The following is a 23014-nucleotide window of genomic DNA, read 5'->3' on the forward strand; positions in this document are numbered from 1 at the left end:
CATTGGATATTCTTGAGAAAGAAAAGGCACTCCTGCTGTTTTAGGCTACATGTATTAAAACCATCTGCCAGCCAGAAGGAGAACAGAGGAGAATTGTTTAGGGATACAGTTCATTACACGTTTACATTAACCCAACTAGAAGAACAAGTTACCAGGTACACCTATTAACAAGCAGCTGTAAGAGTTTTGTAGGAGTTCTAAGTAGAGTGATTCATAGCTGCAAGAGTTTGATAAATGCATATAGGCATTAGTAAAGAGCCATTTCTATAAAGTTCTCCTATATTACTGGGTTTAAAAATACTTAAGAAACAGTAACATTTTTAACCCTGGGTTACCTAGAATTGTTCTAAGACAAACATTAAGCAATTGGAGAAACTAGAGGGAATTTGAAATGAGCTGGAACATTGCATTCAGTGAAGTTATCACAATCACCCATTATATATACATATTTATTTTAAAAATAGTTGTAGATTAATATACAATATTTTGGTCCTTCATGTAGTGTGCCGTGCCAGGATATCCAGACATTTACATCAAAAAGTCCTGTCTTTGTTGACTTGCCCCTATGCTCCTCATGTCCAATAAGCCAAGGCTTGCAATGCAAATGCTTGGCTACAACACCCTGAGCCAAGTTGAAGACAAACTAATTCTTCACGGCTGGTTTTGCACACAGTAGTTCATAAATGCTGTTTGCAATTTAAATCTTCATATCAAAAGATGGCAACAGATATTTCAGCTTACTGGGGCTGGCTCACCTGTGACACCATGTGGACACAGAAAGAACTTTACTCTATGCCACGGGATTTTTTACAGAGGATATCTCAGGTCATTTGCACAATGATTAATGGCTTTTCTACTGCCAGATTTAATTATCTTGCCTGGGTGAAGTGCTGCACTGTCCGCTGGCTATCCTGCTTTAGCTCCTCGATGTGAGAATCTAGACGCTGCAGGAGATCCCTCGAACGGAGCTCTTCCTCTTGCAAGAAGCGCACAGCTATAGCACTAGCTGGAGTGGAAGGAGGCATGGGGAGCTGGAAAGGAGGAAAAAAGCAATAATCACAGACAAAAAAAAGTCAGGACACAGGACATGGTTATTGGGTGAGTTAATTAAAGGAACAAAACTAAAATGGCATTAAGAGTGGCTTGCTGCCTGAAGAAAAGTGGTATAATGCACTGTGCACAGATAAAAGAGCAATCATGGGCAATGCTTCAGGAATGTGAACTGGAGCTGGCCACTCTCTCCCTCTCAGGAGAATCTGTAACAGCTGCTCCAAGCATGCTTTACACCTTTATACCAATTCTATAGAGATGTAATAGTCCTGGCTGTGTTCTACTAAAGATAGAGAAGGAAAAGTCTAAATAATTATGGATTTTGTTATTTTAAAAGTAAACCTACTGAAATACTGATAAGCTTTCTGAATAAAAACAGAATATATGCAAATAAAAATGCTAATTTTTTAAAGAATGTTTCTTAGTTCATTAAAAAATAAGAAAAATAAAAATCGAAAAACAAATGCTTTTGCCACAATTTCAACTTGGATACCTGCCAAACTTAACAGCACTTTCCCCATCTTTTCCAATTCAAGAATACACTCGTTTACAAAATGAAAAAAATCTAAACTTGTCTGGGTATTCATATAATAAAAATTGCCCAGCACAATTCTTGCACAAAAAAACAAAACCCTGAATAAGCAGCTGTAATATCTGTCCTTACTGACATTGGAAATGATGATTTGATTTTCCTATTTACTCCTGCTCTACCTAATTGATGTGTGCTTAAAATGTTAATAAAACAAATTGTATTATACCAAAAAATAATTATTTGAAAAATCTACAAGACAAACAGCTGCTTCGGAATTTTATACAGGTATATTAAAGGGTTCCTTCAAGAACAGAACACTGTTTTTTGGGTTTTTTTAATGGTGTAACTCATACTGTGTTGGTCCAGCAGCCCAAATGTAATAATATATAAATAAAAATAAACCTAAAACTTACTTCCATTCCAGCGCTGAGGCCAACTTGTCCCTCAGACCAATCCTCCTCCACTGACGTCACTAAAACTAGCTGGAAGGGACGGATGTCAGGGAGGGAGAATAGACGGAGGGCCATGATGCCTATCACAAGCATGCTTGCTTCACAGAAAAATGCTGCATCCAGCTACCATGACTACTTGAAATCAACAAAGTTATCATGGTGCTTGGAGTAACCTTTTAACAAGAAACATGTGATGTTAGGAACCCACTAAAATATGTTAGAAATACAAAGCATACTTACTACAGACACACATTCTGATGTGGACTCTCCACTTGAATCCTCCTCATTCCCACCTGCACCGGGCGACCTCTTTATATTTCCCTTCCAGACATCAGAAGACATGGACTCCACAGAACTTGTCCTACTAAGGCTAGTTACATTGGAGGAAGGAACAGCTTGTGAACGCAAAGCTTGAATTTCTCTAGTGTAACGTTCTGAGAGTTCATTTATATTCTCCTTCATTAATCTCATTTCCTCTTCATGTTCTTTAAGTAACTCACGTGATCTTCTGTAGTGAAAAATTCAAACAAAAAGCACAGACACCAATTAGTGGCCTACTTACTAAACCGAATCAGTGTCCTCCTAAAGAGAAACCAGCCACGGGCAGGAGAATACAGAGAATGACTCAAAAGGCCATTGCTTTATTTTCATGGTTACACCTTAAAAAACGCCCTTAGTTGCCGCTTTACTGAATTTGCCTCAAGATTGGAAAAAAAAAAAACAAAAAAAAAACAGTCATGTTCTAAGTGCATAAATGTATATAAGAATTTTTTTTTTTTTTTTTTAAATAAAGCATCCATAAATACTACACTATATAGCATTTGAATGCAGAAATACAATTTATTTCCAATAGGGTTTCTCTTTCTTAGGGTTTTAGGGGCAAGTGATCTCGAAGTGCATGTAGTATTATTGTCAGAAAACCATTTTATGTCAGAGGTGGAGATACAGTGAATGATGGTCATTACCTTTCCGCAGCAGCCTGGATCTCGGACTGTTGGGTCTGCAGAATGTGGTCCACTTTCCTTTGTGCCTGTGACAATTCCTGACGCAGGTTTTGATTCTCACTCTCCAAATTGTCCAAAGCCTACACAATTCACAGAAAATATAAACGTACAAGGAAAAAAAGTACACAAACAGTTATGTATGTGCAATTAATGGTTATTTAAATGATCAAGAAACAAGAATAAATAAGGAAAACAAATTGTAGCCAAAAAGGGAACCGTAGAAATATATGTATAATGCTGAATCAGCATTTAAAAAATATTTTTAAATGTTAAGCCATTATTGCTACATATCATAGCATGTACTTTATTTTAAAGGGACACTATAGTCACCAGATCAAATACAGCTTATTGAATTTGTTCTGGTGTGTAGAATCATTACCTTCAGGCTTTTTGCTGTAAACACTGTCTTTTCAGAGAAGAAGCAGTGTTTACATTACAGCCTAGTGATAACTTCACTGGCCACTCCTTAGATAGCTGTCAGAGATCCTTCCTGGGTCATGGCTGCCTAAAATGCATCCAAACATTCAGTGTCTCCTCCCTCTGCATGCAGACACCGAACCTTCCTCATAGAGATTCACTGATTCAGATGCGGATTGGCCAGGGCTGTGTTTGTATCATGCTGGCTCTGCCCCTTTGTCAGCCAAACCTATGAGGAAGCATTGTGATTGGATCAGGCCACCACTTCTGATGATGTCAGCAGACTGCTTGTTTTTTTTTTAGGCAAACAGCATGCAGATCTACTGCTTCTGGCTTGAATACAGTAAGATTTTGCTATATTTATGGAGGCATGAGGGGCCCAGGGGGGCTAGATGGTGGTTGTAATACTATAGGGTCAGGAATACATGTTTGTGTTCCTGACACTATAGTGATCCTTTAAGCATAAAAAGGGCAAATGCAATTAATGTAAGAAATAATCTGAAAATTGTAAAAAAAACAAACCAGACAACAAATTATATGAAATACATCACTAAAATCGGAATCCCCACCGATTTTCATAGGGGACCCCCCAGATTTGGACAAAATGTCCAAAAACTGTTTGACCAATAACCGGGGCATGGTGCATGCAGGTCAATAGCATAACGTACCCTTACCTTTTGTGTCACTATACCCCACTCCCTCTAGCATGTAAGCTCATTGAGCAGGGCCCTCAACCCCTTTGTTCTTGTGCGTCCAACTCGTCTGGTTACAAATACGTGTCTTACAGCGCTACGGAACTTGTTGGCGCTTTATAAATAATAATAATAATCACAATCACTACAATAGTAAGTGCTACTTAAAGTCAAACATGTTTTGTTCTATATTATTGCAATAATACAGATATAAGCATTGTAGTATTTTGTTGCACTTTGTTTTACAAATTGCAACAAAAATGTAATTTTAGGGTGCCACACTACCGTAGTGCCTCCTAAACCATAGGAAACCAGTGTAATTCTCAAATATGCCCTCCAGAAATTACCCTCTCCGCAATCAAAGTGTATAGGGAGATCTTGTCACCTGAATCACGTCTGGTTCTTGCTTCTCAATTATCTCTGACAGCTGACAGTTCTCCTTTCTTAAGGTCTCCAATGTTTCCAGAGAAACCTGAACCATTGCAAGAGAGCAAACGAGGAACTCATTAGTTAGAGGACAGAGTGATCTCAGTGCCCATGAGAGCTGGACACAAGAAGAATGCATAAACGATCGAAGTTACAGAATGCGTAAACGATCGAAGTTACAAACAGGGAGAGCCTGTACTGATAAAGAAAGATGAGACAGAGACAAAATAGAACATTACTTTTAATATAGGATGTTAAAAGGCTGCTTGGATTCTGAAGACTGAATCAATCACTGGTCCTTACATGGTTAAGCAAACAAGAAAAAGCAAAACTACAATACTATATGAAGTGTCACTATATAATGTTGTAATATACAATGGCTAAGTTAAACATTTAATATTACCCAAAAAGTAAGGCCTTGGCCTATTGAGTCAATTTAAAAACAAAAAAAACAAACAAAAAACACACCTCTGGGAGAGTTAGAGACAAAGATCCTGAAAAATTAGCTCTACTTTTAAGTGACATTTTATTTCAAAATGCAATGTGATACATAAGACTAATGATAAGACATGGAATGAAGCACAAACAAGGAGTCAACAGATGGTCTCAGTAAACGGCAAAATATATAACGTGATAAAATCGATGAGAAAGGGCATATTTTGGAATTAGGGAAGATTCAGTGGAAAATTTAAGAAAATAAGCAAGTGAAATTAAAAATAAGAGGTTAAAAATAGGAGCACAACAGACAAAGGAAAGATAACAGATTTAGCAATTGATCTCACACCTTGTGATCTGCTGCTTCTTGCTCCAGTCTCTCCCTTTCAATCCTGGCTTTCCTCTCCCAATCTATGGTGGTGTTACCAGAGGAGACGATGGCAAGATCTTTACGGTGCAGTTCCTGAGTCAGCTGTGAGATCTCTTTCCGCATGCCTTCTAATGCACTGTTATAAGACAGCTCAGCTTGGCGTAGCTGATTCCTCAGCTATAGGAAAATGTACAATTACATGTCAGTCCAAACTCAATTGCACAATCGAAAATGCGCAGTCTGCAGTAGTGGTTATAGTGCCAGCATGTGGAAGTTGCTCTATAACAATATCAAGTCTGCCCATATTTGGACAACACTGCACCCAGACCACTTTATAGAGATGAAATGATTTGTGTAACTATATTGTTCCTTTAACTAGTGCCAAAGTGCAGAATTAGCTAAACTCCTCATCAGGGACAAACAATTCCTATGAGATCATTCACATTGCAAAACAAATGGAAATATTCACCCATGAAATCCTTTCATTGTTCACATTGTTTACCGTGTACAGTTCTGGCATCTAAACAAGTAAGAAGTCATTTTAAATATGTTTAAATCACTCTTTAGTTTGCTCAGTCTAACCTTCTTAATTTCTACAGAGCATTTCTTGTGTTCTTCTTCGACCAGGCGCAGAAACTCCCCTTTTTCCTTAAGTTCTTTGGAAAGCTGCTGGCACTGCATGGTCACGGAGCCAACGCTGAAAGATTGACAGGGCAGATTTCAGTTAAGTGTGGATACTTTATCTGTTCTCTTATTAAACATAGGAACTGAAACAGGATCCACTGTGTTTATTAAGCATGCCACAGAAGGATGTCCGTAGGTTTTGAACAGCTGATATCTGGCAGTCCCCCTCTGGGGTTATAATCAGCTTGAAGCAGAGTAAGGGGTGTCAGATACGGACCTGTCTTCCAAATGGGTCACTTCAGCCTGTAGCCTTTGTTCATTTAAAAGGCTTATGGATAGACGAGAATATACAGTGTCCACATCCAGTCGGCTGTCTGATAACCTGGATGCCTTTAATTTTTCTTCTAGAGACCTGTGAAGGTTATCAGAAAGTGAATAGAATTTAAAATCTACAAATGACCAATCATTCCACCATTGTGGACAGAAGTAGTACAGAACTAGAACACCTTCATAAATGTGCTGAATAAAAGGGGCACTCTAAGGACTAAACACTAGAGCATATTGAAGTTGCTATCATGCTAAAATGCTGTTGCCTCCATCATTTGGTTCGGTGTCATACTGTTTTTAGCGATTTGACGCAAACAAAGGGTCCTACATGGGCCCATAGCCACTTTCTTGCCAGATTGTTAAAGTGCTAGTTCCTTGCACTTGCAAGGATTTGCTGAAAGAATCAGTTGACATTATTAGTAGTAGTATTATTATTAACATTTATATAATGCCAACATATTCAACAGCCATGGAAAAATGTAATATGGCACCTAAAACCAGAGATCGATTTGCCCAAGTGTAAAGCGTGCCAAGATCCTCCAGTGGAGCACATACTAACATGTCCGTGCGATGCACCATCGACATTTCCGGCACAGACGTAGGCGGAACTTATAAAGGTGTGGAAAGCAGGCACCTGGTGTGCATTCTAATGCAGAAGAAGAGAATAGGAAAGAAACAGGCCACCTAGAGTCCTTCACTGTAAGAGGGATGCCCTCCTTAAAAGCCTCATTTTGACCCTGCAGAACATAGAAACGTGAGTGCCTACCTATCCCGAAGGCAGGCAGAGAACTGGGGTTTCTTAGTTGGTTTGGGGATTTTATACATTGTGGGTAAGAGTCTTAGGAGGAGCTTAACTGGTGGATATCCCTGTTGTTGTGCACTGCCTCTAATCTGGAGGGAATAAAAGTAATTAAGCAGTCAGTGCAAACAATTCGCCAATCATTTGCAAACTGAGCAGAAAACAGTTGCCAAAGTGGGTTTGCCAAATTCTCCTGCAAGCTATCAACTCACCAAAGCCACTGTCTGATGTCAGTGTTTGAGTATATGATTTTATATCCAGATTGTGTATTGTTTTGTTGTAGTTACCTGATGCTATTCTCTTTGTCTTTCAAAGCCTCACTTGCCCTGCACACCTCTCGGTGTAGCTCCTCTTTCTGAGCTTTGGAGCCTTCCAGGAAGTCTGAATGAGCTTGCAGTGTCTCACGCAGTTCAACCTTCTCATCCTGGAGCACCTGTACAGACATTTTTATGAGAAACATGTTTAGAAATTATTGTTAAAAAAAAAACTATTATTTGCTTACTTCCTGTAGTACAATGTGATAGAAAAGGAATATAAATAATGAGCCAGGGGTCATCAATATAATTCCCCCAACAGTACAAAGACGCCTCCTTAACCCAATCCCAAAAATAAAAATATGTATTATCCAGGCTATTGGAGATACATTTTGACAAGTTCGCCAGCTAGAACTTTTGATAAAATAAATTTACATTAATTTTGAACACGATTTAGCCAGAACTCGGGCCTAAACAGAGTATGAATTTGCAGAGCACTAAATCAAACCAAAATTCAAACATTTTAAAAAGAAAACAGCCATTTCTACATGTCCTCCAATGTTGGCAGCATGGTAACATAACTAGAAAATAATGTGAGTTTGCTAAATTTCAGTAATATATTTATATATCAGAGGTAATCTAATGACAACTGCACAATCAAAACAAAACAAGAGTTTCATAAATAGCCTTTATATACCAACGTTTTCACAGAAATATAGAATAATCCTCATGCTCACCTGTAAGTCTTGCTGGGCTTGCCAAAGCTCTTGCTTAACTCGTTCCTTCTCTGCAATCGCGTCCGCCAACTGTAGCTTTAAGGATTCCAACTCTTCCTCTTTGGCACAAATAGTGTCATTGGCACGAGAAAGCTGGCCACTGAGGTGCTGAAACTCCGATCGGCCAACCAGACTAGTCTGCTCCAGCATTTGCTTGCGGCTGTGTGACTGTTGCTGGGGATCGAGGTGGATTTTAAGTGTGTGCATGCAATTAATATGCACATAAAGACAGAATATTCAAAGCCACTGAAAGCAAGTAATACCAAAAAATATTAAATTACACTCTGCAATAGCGGATTCAAAAGATACAAACCTTTCTTCAAACAAGCCATTGCCTTCTCCAGCAACACTAGATAAAACACAGCTTGTATTTTATTCTTTCCTACTTTTTTTCTTTGTAGTATTAGCCAACCATGCGTAAGTTGTTGCTTCTAGACCCAAATGACGACATTTCTCTACTAATAAAAACTATCTGGGCCCTAAATGTTGTACTGCAAAATTTAGAATTACGATCCTATTAGTCTATCACCTTCTATTTCCCACCAAAATCAATTTCTACTACCAAGTGTATGAGGTAGCATATAAAGCACAGTGAGAGCAGTCAGATGATACATAAATAAAATTAAATCACCAGAAGGTATACAAGATGCACCAATGCATCTATTAGATGGTAACAGTTGCAATTAGAAAGTCTGATGGTGAATATGGCCTGCTGGGTGCCTATCACTGTCCAAGAGTACCTACCTTGCAAATTCTTTCTGGAATCCGATGCTGGAATACCTACACATTTCTACTTTTATAGAGATCTCTCTGCTCCTCTGCAGATATTTATAATTTAATATATCATTACTATATTGCTTGGTTTATATAAATAGTGAGAGTGTGTCAGGTACCTGATTATGATATGGGGGGTAATCCCTAATGGAAATATCTATGAAAGAGCGAGGGCGAAGGAAAGATCGGAGGCAAACAATAACTCATACCTCACAATTGTAACCTTTCCAAGATAGAAAGCAACCCATTAGAAATAATTAAAATATAACCTTTAATAAATCAAGTATAAAACCAAATGTGTCAAGGTATATCTGATATAACAATAATGTAGCCTTAAGCAAGCTATGACAATACAACAAATCCTCTATATGTAGAGAAAAAATAAATAAATAAAAATGGAAACAAAAAAGACAAAGGATAATAGGTAACTATCTAAATGTTACGACTTTGGCAACTGAAGCCAAAGTTCTAAGTCAGCTGCCAAAGCTGGATTTATCCTAGAAAATAAGGTAGTGGATAAGGCAAAAAAAAATAACAACAACAAAAATTGTAAATAATAAATAAAGTCTAATATAGCTGTTGGAAAACAATGTAAAGAGGGAGGGAAGGTATACAGCCTGCAATAGTAACAGACAGAAAATACGGAGTAGAAGGAGGGGAGAGAAATAAACAGCAATACAGATCTATAAAGAGAATCTCACCTAATGTGCCTTCCTTGGCACCCCTTAAAAAAATAAAAAATAAAAAAAATAAAAATGGATCTAAACACTCCTATCCTCTCACAGTCAAGGAGCCCGTAGGAAATAGACAGGAAGAGAGACACCCTCCCCACACACCAACAGCTATCCAATAGTGAATAAATTGAGTAAAGTCAAACTAAAATCATTGCGTGGTGGCTGTCTAAATAATTAAAATTATGCTGCAGCATCATCCCTGATCTCACTGCCAATTACTGCACTAAACTGTCCCGATGCACGTTTCGCCAAATAATGGCTCTTCCAGGGGGTTATATTTTAATTATTTATAATGGGTTGCTTTCTATCTTGGAAAGGTTAGAATTGTGAGGAATGAGTTATTGTTTGCTTCCGATCTTTCCTTCCCCCTCGCTCTTACATAAATATCTCATTACTAAACACATATTTCTATCCATCTCATTAAGCATTTCCCCCACTGTCATTGACACATTTTTTAGCCTATGAAAAGTAAAACAGACCCCAGGTTTTTAAAAAATCATAACTAGAAGTGACAAAATATCATATATCTATACACAGTCAATCAAACAAAGACAAAACATGTTATATGGAAGAGCCTGTGCTCAAAATGGAGACAGCATTGCAGTGGTTAAAAGACAAAGATTCTCTTCATTAGAATGCAAAATGTAGAATGTACAAAATATTGTCAGGCATTAAATATTGTAAAAAAAAAAAAAAAAAAAGGGGGGGGGGAAGGGGCACACAGTACAGACTCATACCCAAACAAGGTGTACACAGGATAAATACAATATTTGAATCCTTACATGACACAGAAGTATAAAACATGCAACTCACTGCGGATCACTCCACTCATGACATAAAACTCATAATCTTTACATATACCTGATACAAATCAACCTGCTCTGCCAAAGTCCTGCGCTGAGCTTCCAGCCCAAAGACCTGCTGTTGATAAAGAAGGCGTTGTTTCTCCCAATCCAGAGACTTCTGACGAAATTCCTATAAAACGCCATTTAGCATTTCTTACATCAATAGAAGTAGGTGTATTGCCGGTCAAATCATGTTTTCAAATTTTCTACTCTGTAGTGTGATGCAAAACTAAATGTCAGTGAAATTCAATCTTAGTGCAGACGTGTCACACACTTTTCAGGCTTAAAGGAACGCTATAGTATCAAGCATACAAACGTGTATTCCTGACATTATAGCCCTGAAGTGGCTGTTTAATAGCATTCGGAGGCTATTGCACATGGAGGCTAAACGCAGCCAATCAACAACTTCTCACAGAGAAGCGATAGATCAAGGTACCCCTACGGGGAGCGTTCAGTGTCTCCATGCAGAGCATGAAGATGCTGAACACCAGTGTTGCACACTGTACTAAAACACCTCTAGAGGCCGCCTGAGTGACTGCCTCTAGAGGTGTTACTAGACAGCAATGTAAACACTGACTTTGTTTCTGAAAATGGCAGCATTTACATTAAAGTGCCTGCAAGGATGTGCTATAGACACCAGAACCACTATATTAAGCTGCAGTGGTTCTGGTGACTAGTGTCCCTAATGAAATTCATGAGTATCAGATTTTTACTGCTCTATAAAAACTGTTCAAAATAAGTCAATAATGTAATATAAAATGTACATAACTTTGAAACATGTGTTGGGGTAAAATAATGCCTTCTCTGGGTTCTGGAGACATTCAATCTCAATTACATTATTTTTATTTAATACACAGTGGATAAAATATTTGTTCAGGTGAAACACATTCTGATTGATCTCACTACTTTACCTCTAATTTTCGCGCCAGACGGCCGACTTCATATTTCTCCTCTTCCGCTTGGCTCTTCATGTCAGAACGCTGGTGCTTCCTTTGAACCTTCTCATAACTTTTTTTCAACCTGGACAACTGAGAATGATGACATCTGGATAAGCCAGTAGAAAGTAACTGAATATACTACAGCTGTGTTTGAGAATGCAACGTTCACATAAGATATTTGAAGAGATACAAAGTAAAAACCGATAACATTGGCTAGAAAAGAATAGCCTCGGTTTACAGTGGTATGCTTTAAAAAAAAAAAGGATTAAAACTTAGAGTTTATTCCTCTCTCAAGCACTTTTAGCAAGGTGTATAACTGAGATAATGCATCTGTTACCTAATAACTGCGTCACAAACCTCTTCCTGAAACCGTGAGAGTTGGGTTTCATATTCCATGGTCTTTTCATGATTGCCTTCTTCGTGCATCCTGATCTGCTGTTTCAACGTCCTAATCTGCAGAAACAGAAGCACTGTGTAGATAATTTTATAGAGTGAGCACTATAAGGTATGATGTATACAATACTTGGGACGATGACATATATAAAATTGCAAAATAGGGAATTTATCTTGTTAAACAATAGAACACAAAATCAATTATCAAGTTAATAATTATATACAGTCTACAAAGACCAGCAAGGCTGTCAATAAGGCCTACCCAATAAACTATTTTGTTAATAGGATGGCAAATACAAACTTCTATTCATTGTTCAGCAGGATTAACGAGGACTCCGGTTTAAGTTCTGGTTAGATTCACCAATCACCAGATTTTAAAGAGTAGTCCCAAGTGTCCAATGAAGCTTACCCAAGTGGAATCTTTTATGCAAGTTGAGAGATAAGATGTTTCTCGTTGGCCACTCGCTGTTATCTGCTACTTCAAATTTTAACTTGGTTTGAAAATAGATCTGAGAAAAACACAGCTCCCTAAAGTTCATGCAGTCTGAAGGCTGCACTATAAATAATTAGATATTTGGGTACCACAGTGGGATGTAGATTGCCCCTTAGATTTCTTCATCCCTTCATGGTTTGTACTACAATTCAACTCACCTCCTGGTGCAGTACAGCTTCCCTGGTTTTGGCAGAGCTCAGTTCCTGATCTTTGAGTGCTAAGCGTGAATTGAGCATCTGAGTCTGAGCTTCCCACTCCGATCTCTGGTGTTCCAACATTATGTCTATCTGTCTCATTAGTTCCTGTAACTCCAGCTCACAGGAGCCATATAGTATTCTGAAAACAATATATTCAAAAGGTTAAACTACTTAGACGAACTTAAGAAAGCTAACATGATGAATTCATTTAAAATTGGTCCAATTAAATCAGTTAATATTAAAAATAATCCCCTCTATCCCCCCCAAAAATTTTTTTTAAAAAGGAACAGTAAGATTAAATCCATTTTCTGTACTTCTGTTATTTAATCTTCATCTAAATAACAAAAATAAAGTGTAGAAACCAAAACTATCCCTATTTAGAGCTTCAGCTTCAGGATGTACATTCACACATTGTCCTGTGGAATTTACGGTTTCACTAAATCCATTGTTTGTTTGTTTTTTTCTCCATTAACACAAGCAGGCGCAGCCCAATTCCTAAGGTTGCAAAACTGTCCATAAACTATCATATGTCCAAACTCCAGTTCTATACTTTGTGACCACTCCATGAGCATGCTTTCCTCAAGTGATTTCTATTCAATCACCATTTCTGAAGCATATTACAATTTCTTCCACTTATATTTGGTGATAAAAATCTTCAGTAATAGTTCAATAATCAGCGAAGCAGTGACAATTCTTTTTCAAGGTACATAAAAAAATGTCTTGATTGGAGTAAAATTCATAAACTACTGCAATAGCAACAAGCAAAGTAATTTGATTTTTCCTTTCTTATCACTAAGAGGAAAAGTTCAAGCGTTTTTCTAATGCTAGTGAAGATTGGAATTACAGGTTATTTACAGGTTCATCTTATTAATTCTCAAACAGCTGAAGTAGATACAGTTGGGAAAAAAATCATCATAGTCTTACCGACACTTCATTGATTACTTCACACTTTGTTTTCAAATAAAAAATATCAAATTCACGCTGCAGAGTGTGAGAAGATACTCACCCCTTTTTATCCTGTTTTTGAATTCTTTCTAACAAGGCTTCCATGACTGCAGAGCAAAGCTGCCAGCGACTGAAATAAAAGAATACTTCCAGTAAAACGGTTTACTTCATTTGCATAATTAAATTATAAAAAAAAAAAAAACTGGGATTTCCCTGTGTGAAATATGTTTTAAAAGCACACATATAAATACAATGTTACTACACATTTAAAATGTGACCTATACAATTACACAAATAGACTAGCACCAAATGTAAACGTGTTTATCTTATATAAAAATGCAAAGAATCCCTCTGGAACGCACGCAACACCGATCACTATGCAATATACCATAAAACAATCTTACCATAGCGACGACACCCCATGAGCCCACACACACCCAAAATACTTGAGAAAGATACAATACCAAATGATACGAAATATCGACCTCAAAACTCACAGGGATAATTCGTTATAAGCCTCTGCGTAGGCTCAGATTGCAAAACTACAGATGTACCAAAAACGCATCTCAAACCATCTATCAACCCTACCACACTACCCCTGCGTGGGTAAACTGTTCTTTGACAAATGATAAGCAATGATCTCCATTAGGGAGGCCGCAACCACTACGAAATACATCATAAGTCTCCTCTTGTTTGATTGATTGATGCTTTATGCCTCTACGTAGGCACCGATGCACCGTTTTTGCAAACCTGTTACATGTCCTCTAACACTTACCAAGTTCTTATATACTACAATAGTGAACATGTCACACGTTAATATCCGCTCTCCTTCGTTTAACGTACAACTGTTTTACGTATAAATGTCACACTAGTTTAGTTTGGCTATTGGTCCAATCTGGAAGGTTAATCTATTGTAAAACTTATAAAACTGTGCTCACATTAAGCTACAGTATTAATAATTACAGTTATGAGACCTTTACTTCGACAGCGTTACTGTCAACCTACTCAATGTGTCTAAAATGCGTTAACTGCCATCTTATTATCGGACATAACTTGACTCTGCTTGTTTACTACTTTCAAACAATGTGTGTTTATTTGATGCCTACCCGTTTGACATTCTCATGTCCGCAACAAAAAACATGTTTGTAAAATGTCCATGCCTGTCTAATAAAAACCGTTGGAATGAAAAAAAAAAAATGCAAAGAAAATTATTTTATACAGCCAGATACAATGATGATTATAGGTAACTTTGAAAGTCATGATCCAAGTGACCAAACTAAAAATGATGTATCAAAAGCATAATTATCTATTCATTTAAGAATTAGTACTTACCTTCTATAAAGTTCAAGTTGACGTATTTATAAACGGTACGTGCTGGCCACGTTTTAAGAAAACAGGCAACTTGCACCATAAAAAATGCATTCCACTGCTACAGACTTATCGGTCACCTAGGAATATATAAAAATATAATAAAAATTTTAAAAAAAGGAAAATTAGTGGCTTTTGTTAAAGGGACACTCCACTGGCCCAATTGTCTATTTTGGCCTAAAATGTGAAATTCACTATTAAAGGGACTCTCCAGTGCCAGGAAAACAAACTAACGGGGGAGACCTAATGCACATGCGCGGCAATGGCGCACACGCGCATTTAACCTCCCCATAGGAAAGCATTCCTATGGGGATTTCAGCGATGCTGGAGGTCCTCACATAGCGTGAGGACGTCCAGCGACGCTATAGCACAGAAAATCTGTGCTATAAACCCAGAAGTGCCCTCTAGTGGCAGTCTAGTAGACAGCCACTAGAGGAGGAGTTAACCCTGCAATGTAAATATTGCAGTTTATGAAAACTGCAATATTTACAGTTGCAGGGTTAAGAGTAGTGGGAGTTGGCACCCAGGCCACGCCAATGGGCAGATGTGGTCTGGGTGCCTGGAGTGTTCCTTTAAGGTTGTTTTCATTAAAGGGGCTAGATTCATTTGAGTGAATTAGTTTTCAGGACTGGCCGTCCAATGTGAGGAATACTATGTGTTGTTATTCGCAATGGGCAGCCAGTAAGACAGAAAACATCAGTTGATGCTCTCAGCCAAATCATCGGTGCCTAATACTTCCCTTCTCCGCTAAATAAGATAAAGTGGTTTTGAGGGAAGAGAGACCCTTTAAAGAGGAATGGTCACTTCCTCAAAATTTAGCATAACCTAAGGGCTAACTAAAAGTTTTCTATAGGTTATGATAAAATGTATAGGCTTTGCCAGGTTAACTCTCCCACTGTTGTATGCACAGCACATGTGTGTATCCGTCACTGCTGAAGTAACTTTTCTGAGATACCCGAGCATGCATGCAGTAGTGGGAACTAAGGGACACCGATATTGGAGCACAGAGAAATGCAGCAACGTTTTACCACAGTAAATATTTATGTGGGTAAAGGAACAAGGAATTGTCAATTCTCTGAAAGGGACAGTCCTGCTTTAAATTGTAGTGAAGTGAAACTTGGTTTGCAAAATTAAGGGTACAATAGCCAAGCTTTGACTAGAAATAAGTTGAAGAATTTCTCCAAATCATATAGGTTTGCCTCAATGTTGCGATTTAGAAATCAATCCACTAAAAATCCAGTTTAGAGAAATAGTGTTGGAATTTACTTTGAATTGCTAACAATTCACTTGGTAAATAACTTTGTGAGTACCGTATTTTATTTAAGGTGTCAACATTGGGCATCCATTTATGCCCAATAATCTAGAAAAAAAAAAAAAAAAGGGTTCTTTAGACTATCTAAACATTGACAAAAAAAAAAACTTTAAAAGAACACTCTGGGCACTATTAACAACTTAATCAGAGCAAAGTTGATATTGTGCGAGGATGTCACAGATTCCTAAATAGGTTAAACCCAAAGTCTTTAAACCCTTTAAATCAGGCCTTGAACTTCCACTCACGTCCCTGAAGCTTCAAACAGGAAGCATCGGAGTGAATTGATAACTGATAGAAGAAGGCTGAGAGCGTCATGAGGAGAGCGTAGAAAATATATGTACCTTTTTACCCCCAATGTTCTCAAAGGGGAGCTACAGATTGGCTGAGAATCTCATCTGAAGTTCAGGGGCAGAGCGATCAGGCGCTGGCTTGAAAGCTTTAAGGCGCACCATAACAACTTTATTGCGAGTGTACATTTATGATCATACAATGGGTCATGGAGTTCCTGAGATTAGCCGGAGTTAAACAACCTGGCTGTACCTGCTAACAATTCTTGAATCGTACCCCACCAGCGAGCACTATGAGGGTTATTCACAGAATTCCGATGGTCCAGATTAACAAAATAAATAATCCAGTACCACGCACGAGCATCCAGACTGCATATTGGATTTCATTCTGTCCAGATTCAATCGAACGGCTGATTCTAGACCAGAATGAAACCTCTGAGACTGAACAGGATTAGACAAGGTCTACAAATGCACACAATGCAAATCCAGCCATCACTGCACTAATCTGCTATTAGCACCCACCATAAAGATAACTCCAATCGACAAAGGGTTAACTCCACAGAGGTGTCCCATATCCCCCAATTATTAAAACAACTTTATTACGATATTATAATGCATATATAATACACTCATATTAATTAAAATATATATATATATATATATTTTATTTTAACATTTTACCTGCTGGCTTATTGCTTCAATTAAATTGCTTTACTATGTACACACAGTATATACACACACACACTATGCTATTTATATAACATATATAATATGTATACACAGTATATACACACTATGCTATGTATATACCATATAATATGTACACACAGTATATATACACACACACACTATGTATTTACCATATAATATGTACACACAGTATACACACACACACTATGTATTTACCATATAATATGTACACACAGTATACACACACACACTATGTATTTACCATATAATATGTACACACAGTATACACACACACACTATGCTATTTATATACCATATATAATATGTACACACACACAATGCTATTTATATACCATATATAATATGTACACACACACAATGCTATTTATATACCATATATAATATGTATACACAGTATATACACACACACTATGCTATTTATATACCATATATAATATGTATACATAGTATATACACACACACTATGCTATTTATATACCATATATAATATGTATACATAGTATATACACACACACACTATGCTATTTATATACCATATATAATATGTATACATAGTATATACACACACACACACTATGCTATTTATATACCATATATAATATGTATACACAGTATATATACACACACTATGCTATTTATATACCATATATAATATGTATACACAGTATATATACACACACTATGCTATTTATATACCATATATAATATGTATACATAGTATATACACACACACTATGCTATTTATATACCATATATAATATGTATACATAGTATATACACACACACACTATGATATTTATATACCATATATAATATGTATACATAGTATATACACACACACACTATGCTATTTATATACCATATATAATATGTATACACAGTATATACACACACTATGCTATTTATATACCATATATAATATGTATACACAGTATATACACACACACACACTATGCTATTTATATACCATATATAATATGTATACACAGTATATACACACACACTATGCTATTTATATACCATATATAATATGTATACACAGTATATACACACACTATGCTATTTAAATACCATATATAATATGTATACACAGTATATATACACACACTATGCTATTTATATACCATATATAATATGTATACACAGTATATACACACACACTATGCTATTTATATACCATATATAATATGTATACACAGTATATACTTTTATAATATATTATATATAGACTTTTAAAACTGCATCTCCACCTATATTAAAAATGAACACAATGTATCCATTGTATAACATACTGAACACAAACAGAGACTGATAAGCCAAGGGTGGCCAAACCGTAAGCCAACATGATGTGGTGCAGAACTACGACTCCCATGCTGCTTTGCGAGCCTTACAGGTGGAAAAGCATCATAGGAGTTGCAGTTCGTAAAACAAAACCTGGGACATTAACGAGCTGACCCTCCTAGAACTGGTACCGGTTTATAGAAATGGAATGGGTGTTATTTACTACAGCTGCCTTCCCGCCAGGTAATTGTACGTCTAATACAAACTAAGGGCAATCCGTGACGGTGCCAGTAACCAAGATGGGCGCTCAGGGATTTCCCGCGCTGCCAGCCCCGCCCACTCTCATTAAACGGTTAACAAGGGCGCGAGGCCCGAGCACGCGGCAATCGCCAGCATTCCAAATGGCCGTTTGGCCGCGAACACTGACTGCACTTACCTGACCCGTCAACCACTGTCAGCACGGCCGACCCAGAATCCTTAGCAGTGGCGGGGGGAGGGGCGGAGGGAGCAGCAGCCAATCACATGCTCATTGTGAGCGCGCGCGCCCCATATTGAATGGTTGGATCCTCTCAGTACTGGGGCTGGCTGAGCATCATGGGAAATGTAGTACACGGCCTCTGGGAGGGTCAGAGGGAAGCTTTGTTCTATATAGGGAGTTAGAAATCGTATTATTAAAGCAGAGGTGTGGCCAGACTGGCCCATTGGTTTATATGTAACCCTCAAACACCAGCTGTGTGTAAATGTATGGAGTTCTGTTGAAATAATAAAGCTGTCAGTCACAGGGAGCATGGGCAGCTTCTAGAACGTTTATAACGGAACTCGGCGACGTGATTGACATACAATGTATTAACAGAGACAAGAGGTGAAGAAAAAAAGCCCTGCTCAAACAAGCTCACAGTCCGTGATCACTATAAATGGCACTGGTCTGCTACTCGCTTTATACATACCCCCACAAAAAATGGTATCCGAGTATTGACGGCCCTCAACCGTTCCTGTGTGTCCAACTCGTCTGGTTACATATATGTGTCTCAGTCCACCCACTGTGGATAATAGACCTGTAGAGGTGAATCCCTGGGCATTGCCTACTGTCTCGGCCCTCGGGAGTGAACACACAAACAGAAACTGATTGGCGTGGTATATTTAGCGGCCGGTATAGCAATGGCCCAATCGTGCATTAAATCTAAGATACTACCAAAAGCCCACGGTATTATTAAACTGAAAGATGACAACTATTTGATAGACCATTTGACGATGCAAGTTAGGACCCACTAGCCCCCAGCATTGTATGAATGTTTTAGGTCTCAGTTTTCTTTTTTTTTTTTTGTATGGTGTGTGTGCACTGTGTACTAACTTACCTGTAAGTTAATCATCGTGACTCACCACAAAGTACTGGAAAGCTATCATTGGCACACTATTTACTTTCTTTCGGTACAATGTTATTTGTTCTTTCAAAAAAAAAAAAAAAAATTGCAGGCATTTGTGGTTACAAAGTGTTTGCCTTCAATGATACAATGTTTATAAAGAATGTTTACAGGATACTCCAGTGTTAAAAATAATTCCATTTATTTATGACGGTCGAGTGTTGTAAAGTGTATTTATAGTACTGGCTACCTTATCTCAAATCCATAGTACTGGCTACCTTATCTCAAATCCGCTCCACCCCTAAGAGATCTTTATTTGTGATGATCCCTAGCCAATCCCATGCTTCTCGTAGATAAGTATTATGAGGCAGGGTGTGTGTGCATCAATCTGCAAACTCTTCTCAAAGTGAAGTTTTAAAACCAATGTTGCTCTTTTATAAACTTCGTCCATTAACAGCCAGGAGAGTGCAGCCGAGGAGCTTTATAAAAGTACTGATTCCTCTCACAGAGAAGCATTTGGGTCCCTACTGCACATGTGCTGCCCAGTCAGATGCTTCTTATTGAGAAACATTATCCCAGACTCTCAATTATTTGAAGTCTTATAGCTGATTGAAAGCTGATAAAGGCATTGATTGACAAATGAAGACATTGCTGTTTCTGAAAAATGGCAATGCTTACATTTGTCAGAGTACAGGCACAAGATGTTTGAACCAAAACCACTACATTAAAATGTAGTAGGTTTGGTGCTTAGGGTATTGCTTTAATGATTCAATTTGTTTCATGTTAGGCCCTTTAATTAGTTTATTCCCTATTACTTTTCTGACACATCTCTCATTACTGCTAATGAATGCAATGACTTCACTGGTCTAAATCTATGCTTTTAGAAGGCTTACAGTGACATAAACTGAGCCCCCAGGTCTGTTCATATTAATCAGACACTGAAATCAATAACTGCTTCTTATGTGATTTACAAAAAAATATTTAGTAAAAGCAGAATTGTTGGGAATGCAAAGTGAATTTCAAACTTAAGATGAACAGGAAGAGTAGCTGAATTGGAGATTTTTTTCTAGTTCAGCTAATTGACCCTAAATTTGAAATTTCCATGGAATTCCTGGCAATTCTTGCTTTAGTAAATGTCACCTGTCAGTGGAGAATTGGTCACACACCATTCTTCAGCACTCTGACCATTATAGCAGATTGTGCTTGATACTTGCAGCAGGGCCTATATTTCAGTACACAGCAATTAAAATGCTATTATGGTAACCATAACCACGTCAGCTGATTATGATGGTTATGGTACCTTTGGTGTATAGGAGCTAGGTCCTTGGTTCATAGAATCCTACAGCTTGACAATTATCATCCATGGAGCCAGTCTGAAGAATGCCGGGGACCAAGCACCTCTGTTAAACAGTGAGTAAACTATTTAGAAGTGATGCGGGACCCGGCGCCCATAAACAGAGAGGACATCACGAGTAACACATCCCACATGACAAGCAATGTCCATAATGGGCACACTGCCAGGCTACCTACCCAGCCCCCAGGTTTCAGGAGCAGGGTACAGCGCTATAGAATTTGCTGGCGCTATATAAATAATAAAATAATAATAATGCAACCCCCTGCACAGTGCAATGAGTTACTTGCACTGTTCTGCCCACTGGCAGTTTTCTAGTGTCCCCAGATGTGGGACAGGACCTGGAAATCTAGACTGGCCAACCTTAATTGGGACAGTCTGACTGATATGAGGACTACTGCTGGGAATCCTGCTTTTGAAGTGGCTATGGTGGCTGCAGTGTTTTTTCAATGTCATTACTCTGGAACTCATTTGAGATGTTTTCACTGATTGTTAAACAAGGATCAACAAAGATATTGTCTTTAATATGATGACTTTCACAATTCCAGTGTTCAGTTTGCTAGAAAAGGGGTTAATCTGTGCCTTCATCACAATCTGATCCATAGAGACACTGTTCCAGCATGGAATGTTCTGCTTATATATTATCATCTGCTTGATAGATGGCTGCTAACTCTAAATTAGCCTTACATTCCATGTCAGAGTAATGTTTCTAAAGACCAGATTGTTGTGACTATATAGGTCATCATTGTTCCTTTCTTAATCACATGAAAATCAAGAGTAATTGCCAAATATTACCCATGTCTCCCTTCATCATGCACTGAACACTCCTTTAACCCCCTTGAGGACCAAATATTACACTTTTTCAGACATAACAATCGTGTCCCCAGTGAACTTATGCTAGGATGGAATGTCCCCCTTGTCTGTCGCTTCTCCATGCAGTCATGCAAGCTTTAATTGAATGGGTTATTTCAGTTTAGAATAGGATCCTTTCTGTTGATTGCACAGGTCATTGAGGGGTTAAAGGCATGCTGGTATAGATATCTTTATATTTCCAGATTTATTTTTTTTCTGTATTAATGCGAAAACAGTAGTCTTACAAACTATACTAAGTCCATCAAGATTATGTCTCTCTCGAGTGGGACATATCATCTGTCTTGTTAAGTATTGTAAAGTGTAATATTTAAAACTGTGCAATATTAATATTGCTTTTTTTACAATAATGTCAAATTAGCTGTCAAAAAAGCAAGAATGGAAAGAAAGTCCTAGAGCAGGTTAATTCATAAACGTCTTGCCATATGACCTGCAACATCTTACTCTTAGAAAGGCTTCCCATTAATCCATAACCAAGAAAGTTATGGTGGAAAAAAAATGTGATTGAAAACCCCTTCCACCTGAAGTCAGTGGACAATCAATACAATGTTAAACAAAGATCTGCACACCAGTCAAGCCACAAGACTTGCTTTTCCCACAGAAATCATAAATTTGCAGTGATGTTACTACCGTAAGGGTTTCTGGGTGGGCATATGCAAATTAGTGCAAGAAAGAATCACATTTTTGCCTCATTCCATTTCAAACATGGATTCCTTGGAGTTTGTGTTTGCTGTATACAACAGCTTTGAAACACAACTGAGGGAGAGATGCAAAGCCAGTGAACCATTCATGGACAACTGTTTCGTTGTTAATGCAACTCATCAGCATGAGGTTGGTTACTGGCTTGCTATAACATTGTATTGGCTATCCTCTGGCTTCAGGTGGAAGGGGTTTTTAATCACAATTTTTTATCCTCATCATAACTTTCTTGGTTTTTGCTTCACAAGTACTGCCAAGCCTCAATAGCAAGCCAGTAACCAACCTCGTGCTGATGAG

The 23014-nt window shown here is 37.8% G+C and overlaps 1 protein-coding gene across 2 annotated transcripts in view; it reads right to left on the reverse strand.

Moving 5' to 3' along the window:
- Positions 1 to 23014, reverse strand: part of CEP63 (centrosomal protein 63) — a 55843-nt gene continuing 32829 nt past the window's right edge. The window contains exons 1-16 of one of the 2 annotated variants that reach the window (XM_063442247.1): positions 18873 to 18922; positions 14810 to 14925; positions 13539 to 13607; positions 12494 to 12671; positions 11807 to 11902; positions 11423 to 11539; positions 10528 to 10641; positions 8120 to 8332; positions 7416 to 7561; positions 6280 to 6414; positions 5961 to 6075; positions 5358 to 5555; positions 4533 to 4619; positions 3000 to 3118; positions 2275 to 2542; positions 1 to 1031 (exon numbers count right to left, since the gene is read on the reverse strand). In XM_063442247.1, coding sequence (XP_063298317.1) covers positions 870 to 1031; positions 2275 to 2542; positions 3000 to 3118; positions 4533 to 4619; positions 5358 to 5555; positions 5961 to 6075; positions 6280 to 6414; positions 7416 to 7561; positions 8120 to 8332; positions 10528 to 10641; positions 11423 to 11539; positions 11807 to 11902; positions 12494 to 12671; positions 13539 to 13582 — 1992 coding nt within the window. In that variant the 5' untranslated portion in view covers positions 13583 to 13607; positions 14810 to 14925; positions 18873 to 18922 and the 3' untranslated portion in view covers positions 1 to 869. Of the gene's footprint in view, positions 1032 to 2274; positions 2543 to 2999; positions 3119 to 4532; positions 4620 to 5357; positions 5556 to 5960; positions 6076 to 6279; positions 6415 to 7415; positions 7562 to 8119; positions 8333 to 10527; positions 10642 to 11422; positions 11540 to 11806; positions 11903 to 12493; positions 12672 to 13538; positions 13608 to 14809; positions 14926 to 18872; positions 18923 to 23014 lie in introns of those variants that run through there. The other variant, XM_063442246.1, reaches the window with a different exon arrangement.

The sequence above is a fragment of the Pelobates fuscus genome, chromosome 2 (genome assembly GCF_036172605.1).
Source record: "Pelobates fuscus isolate aPelFus1 chromosome 2, aPelFus1.pri, whole genome shotgun sequence".
NCBI lineage: Eukaryota > Metazoa > Chordata > Amphibia > Anura > Pelobatidae > Pelobates > Pelobates fuscus.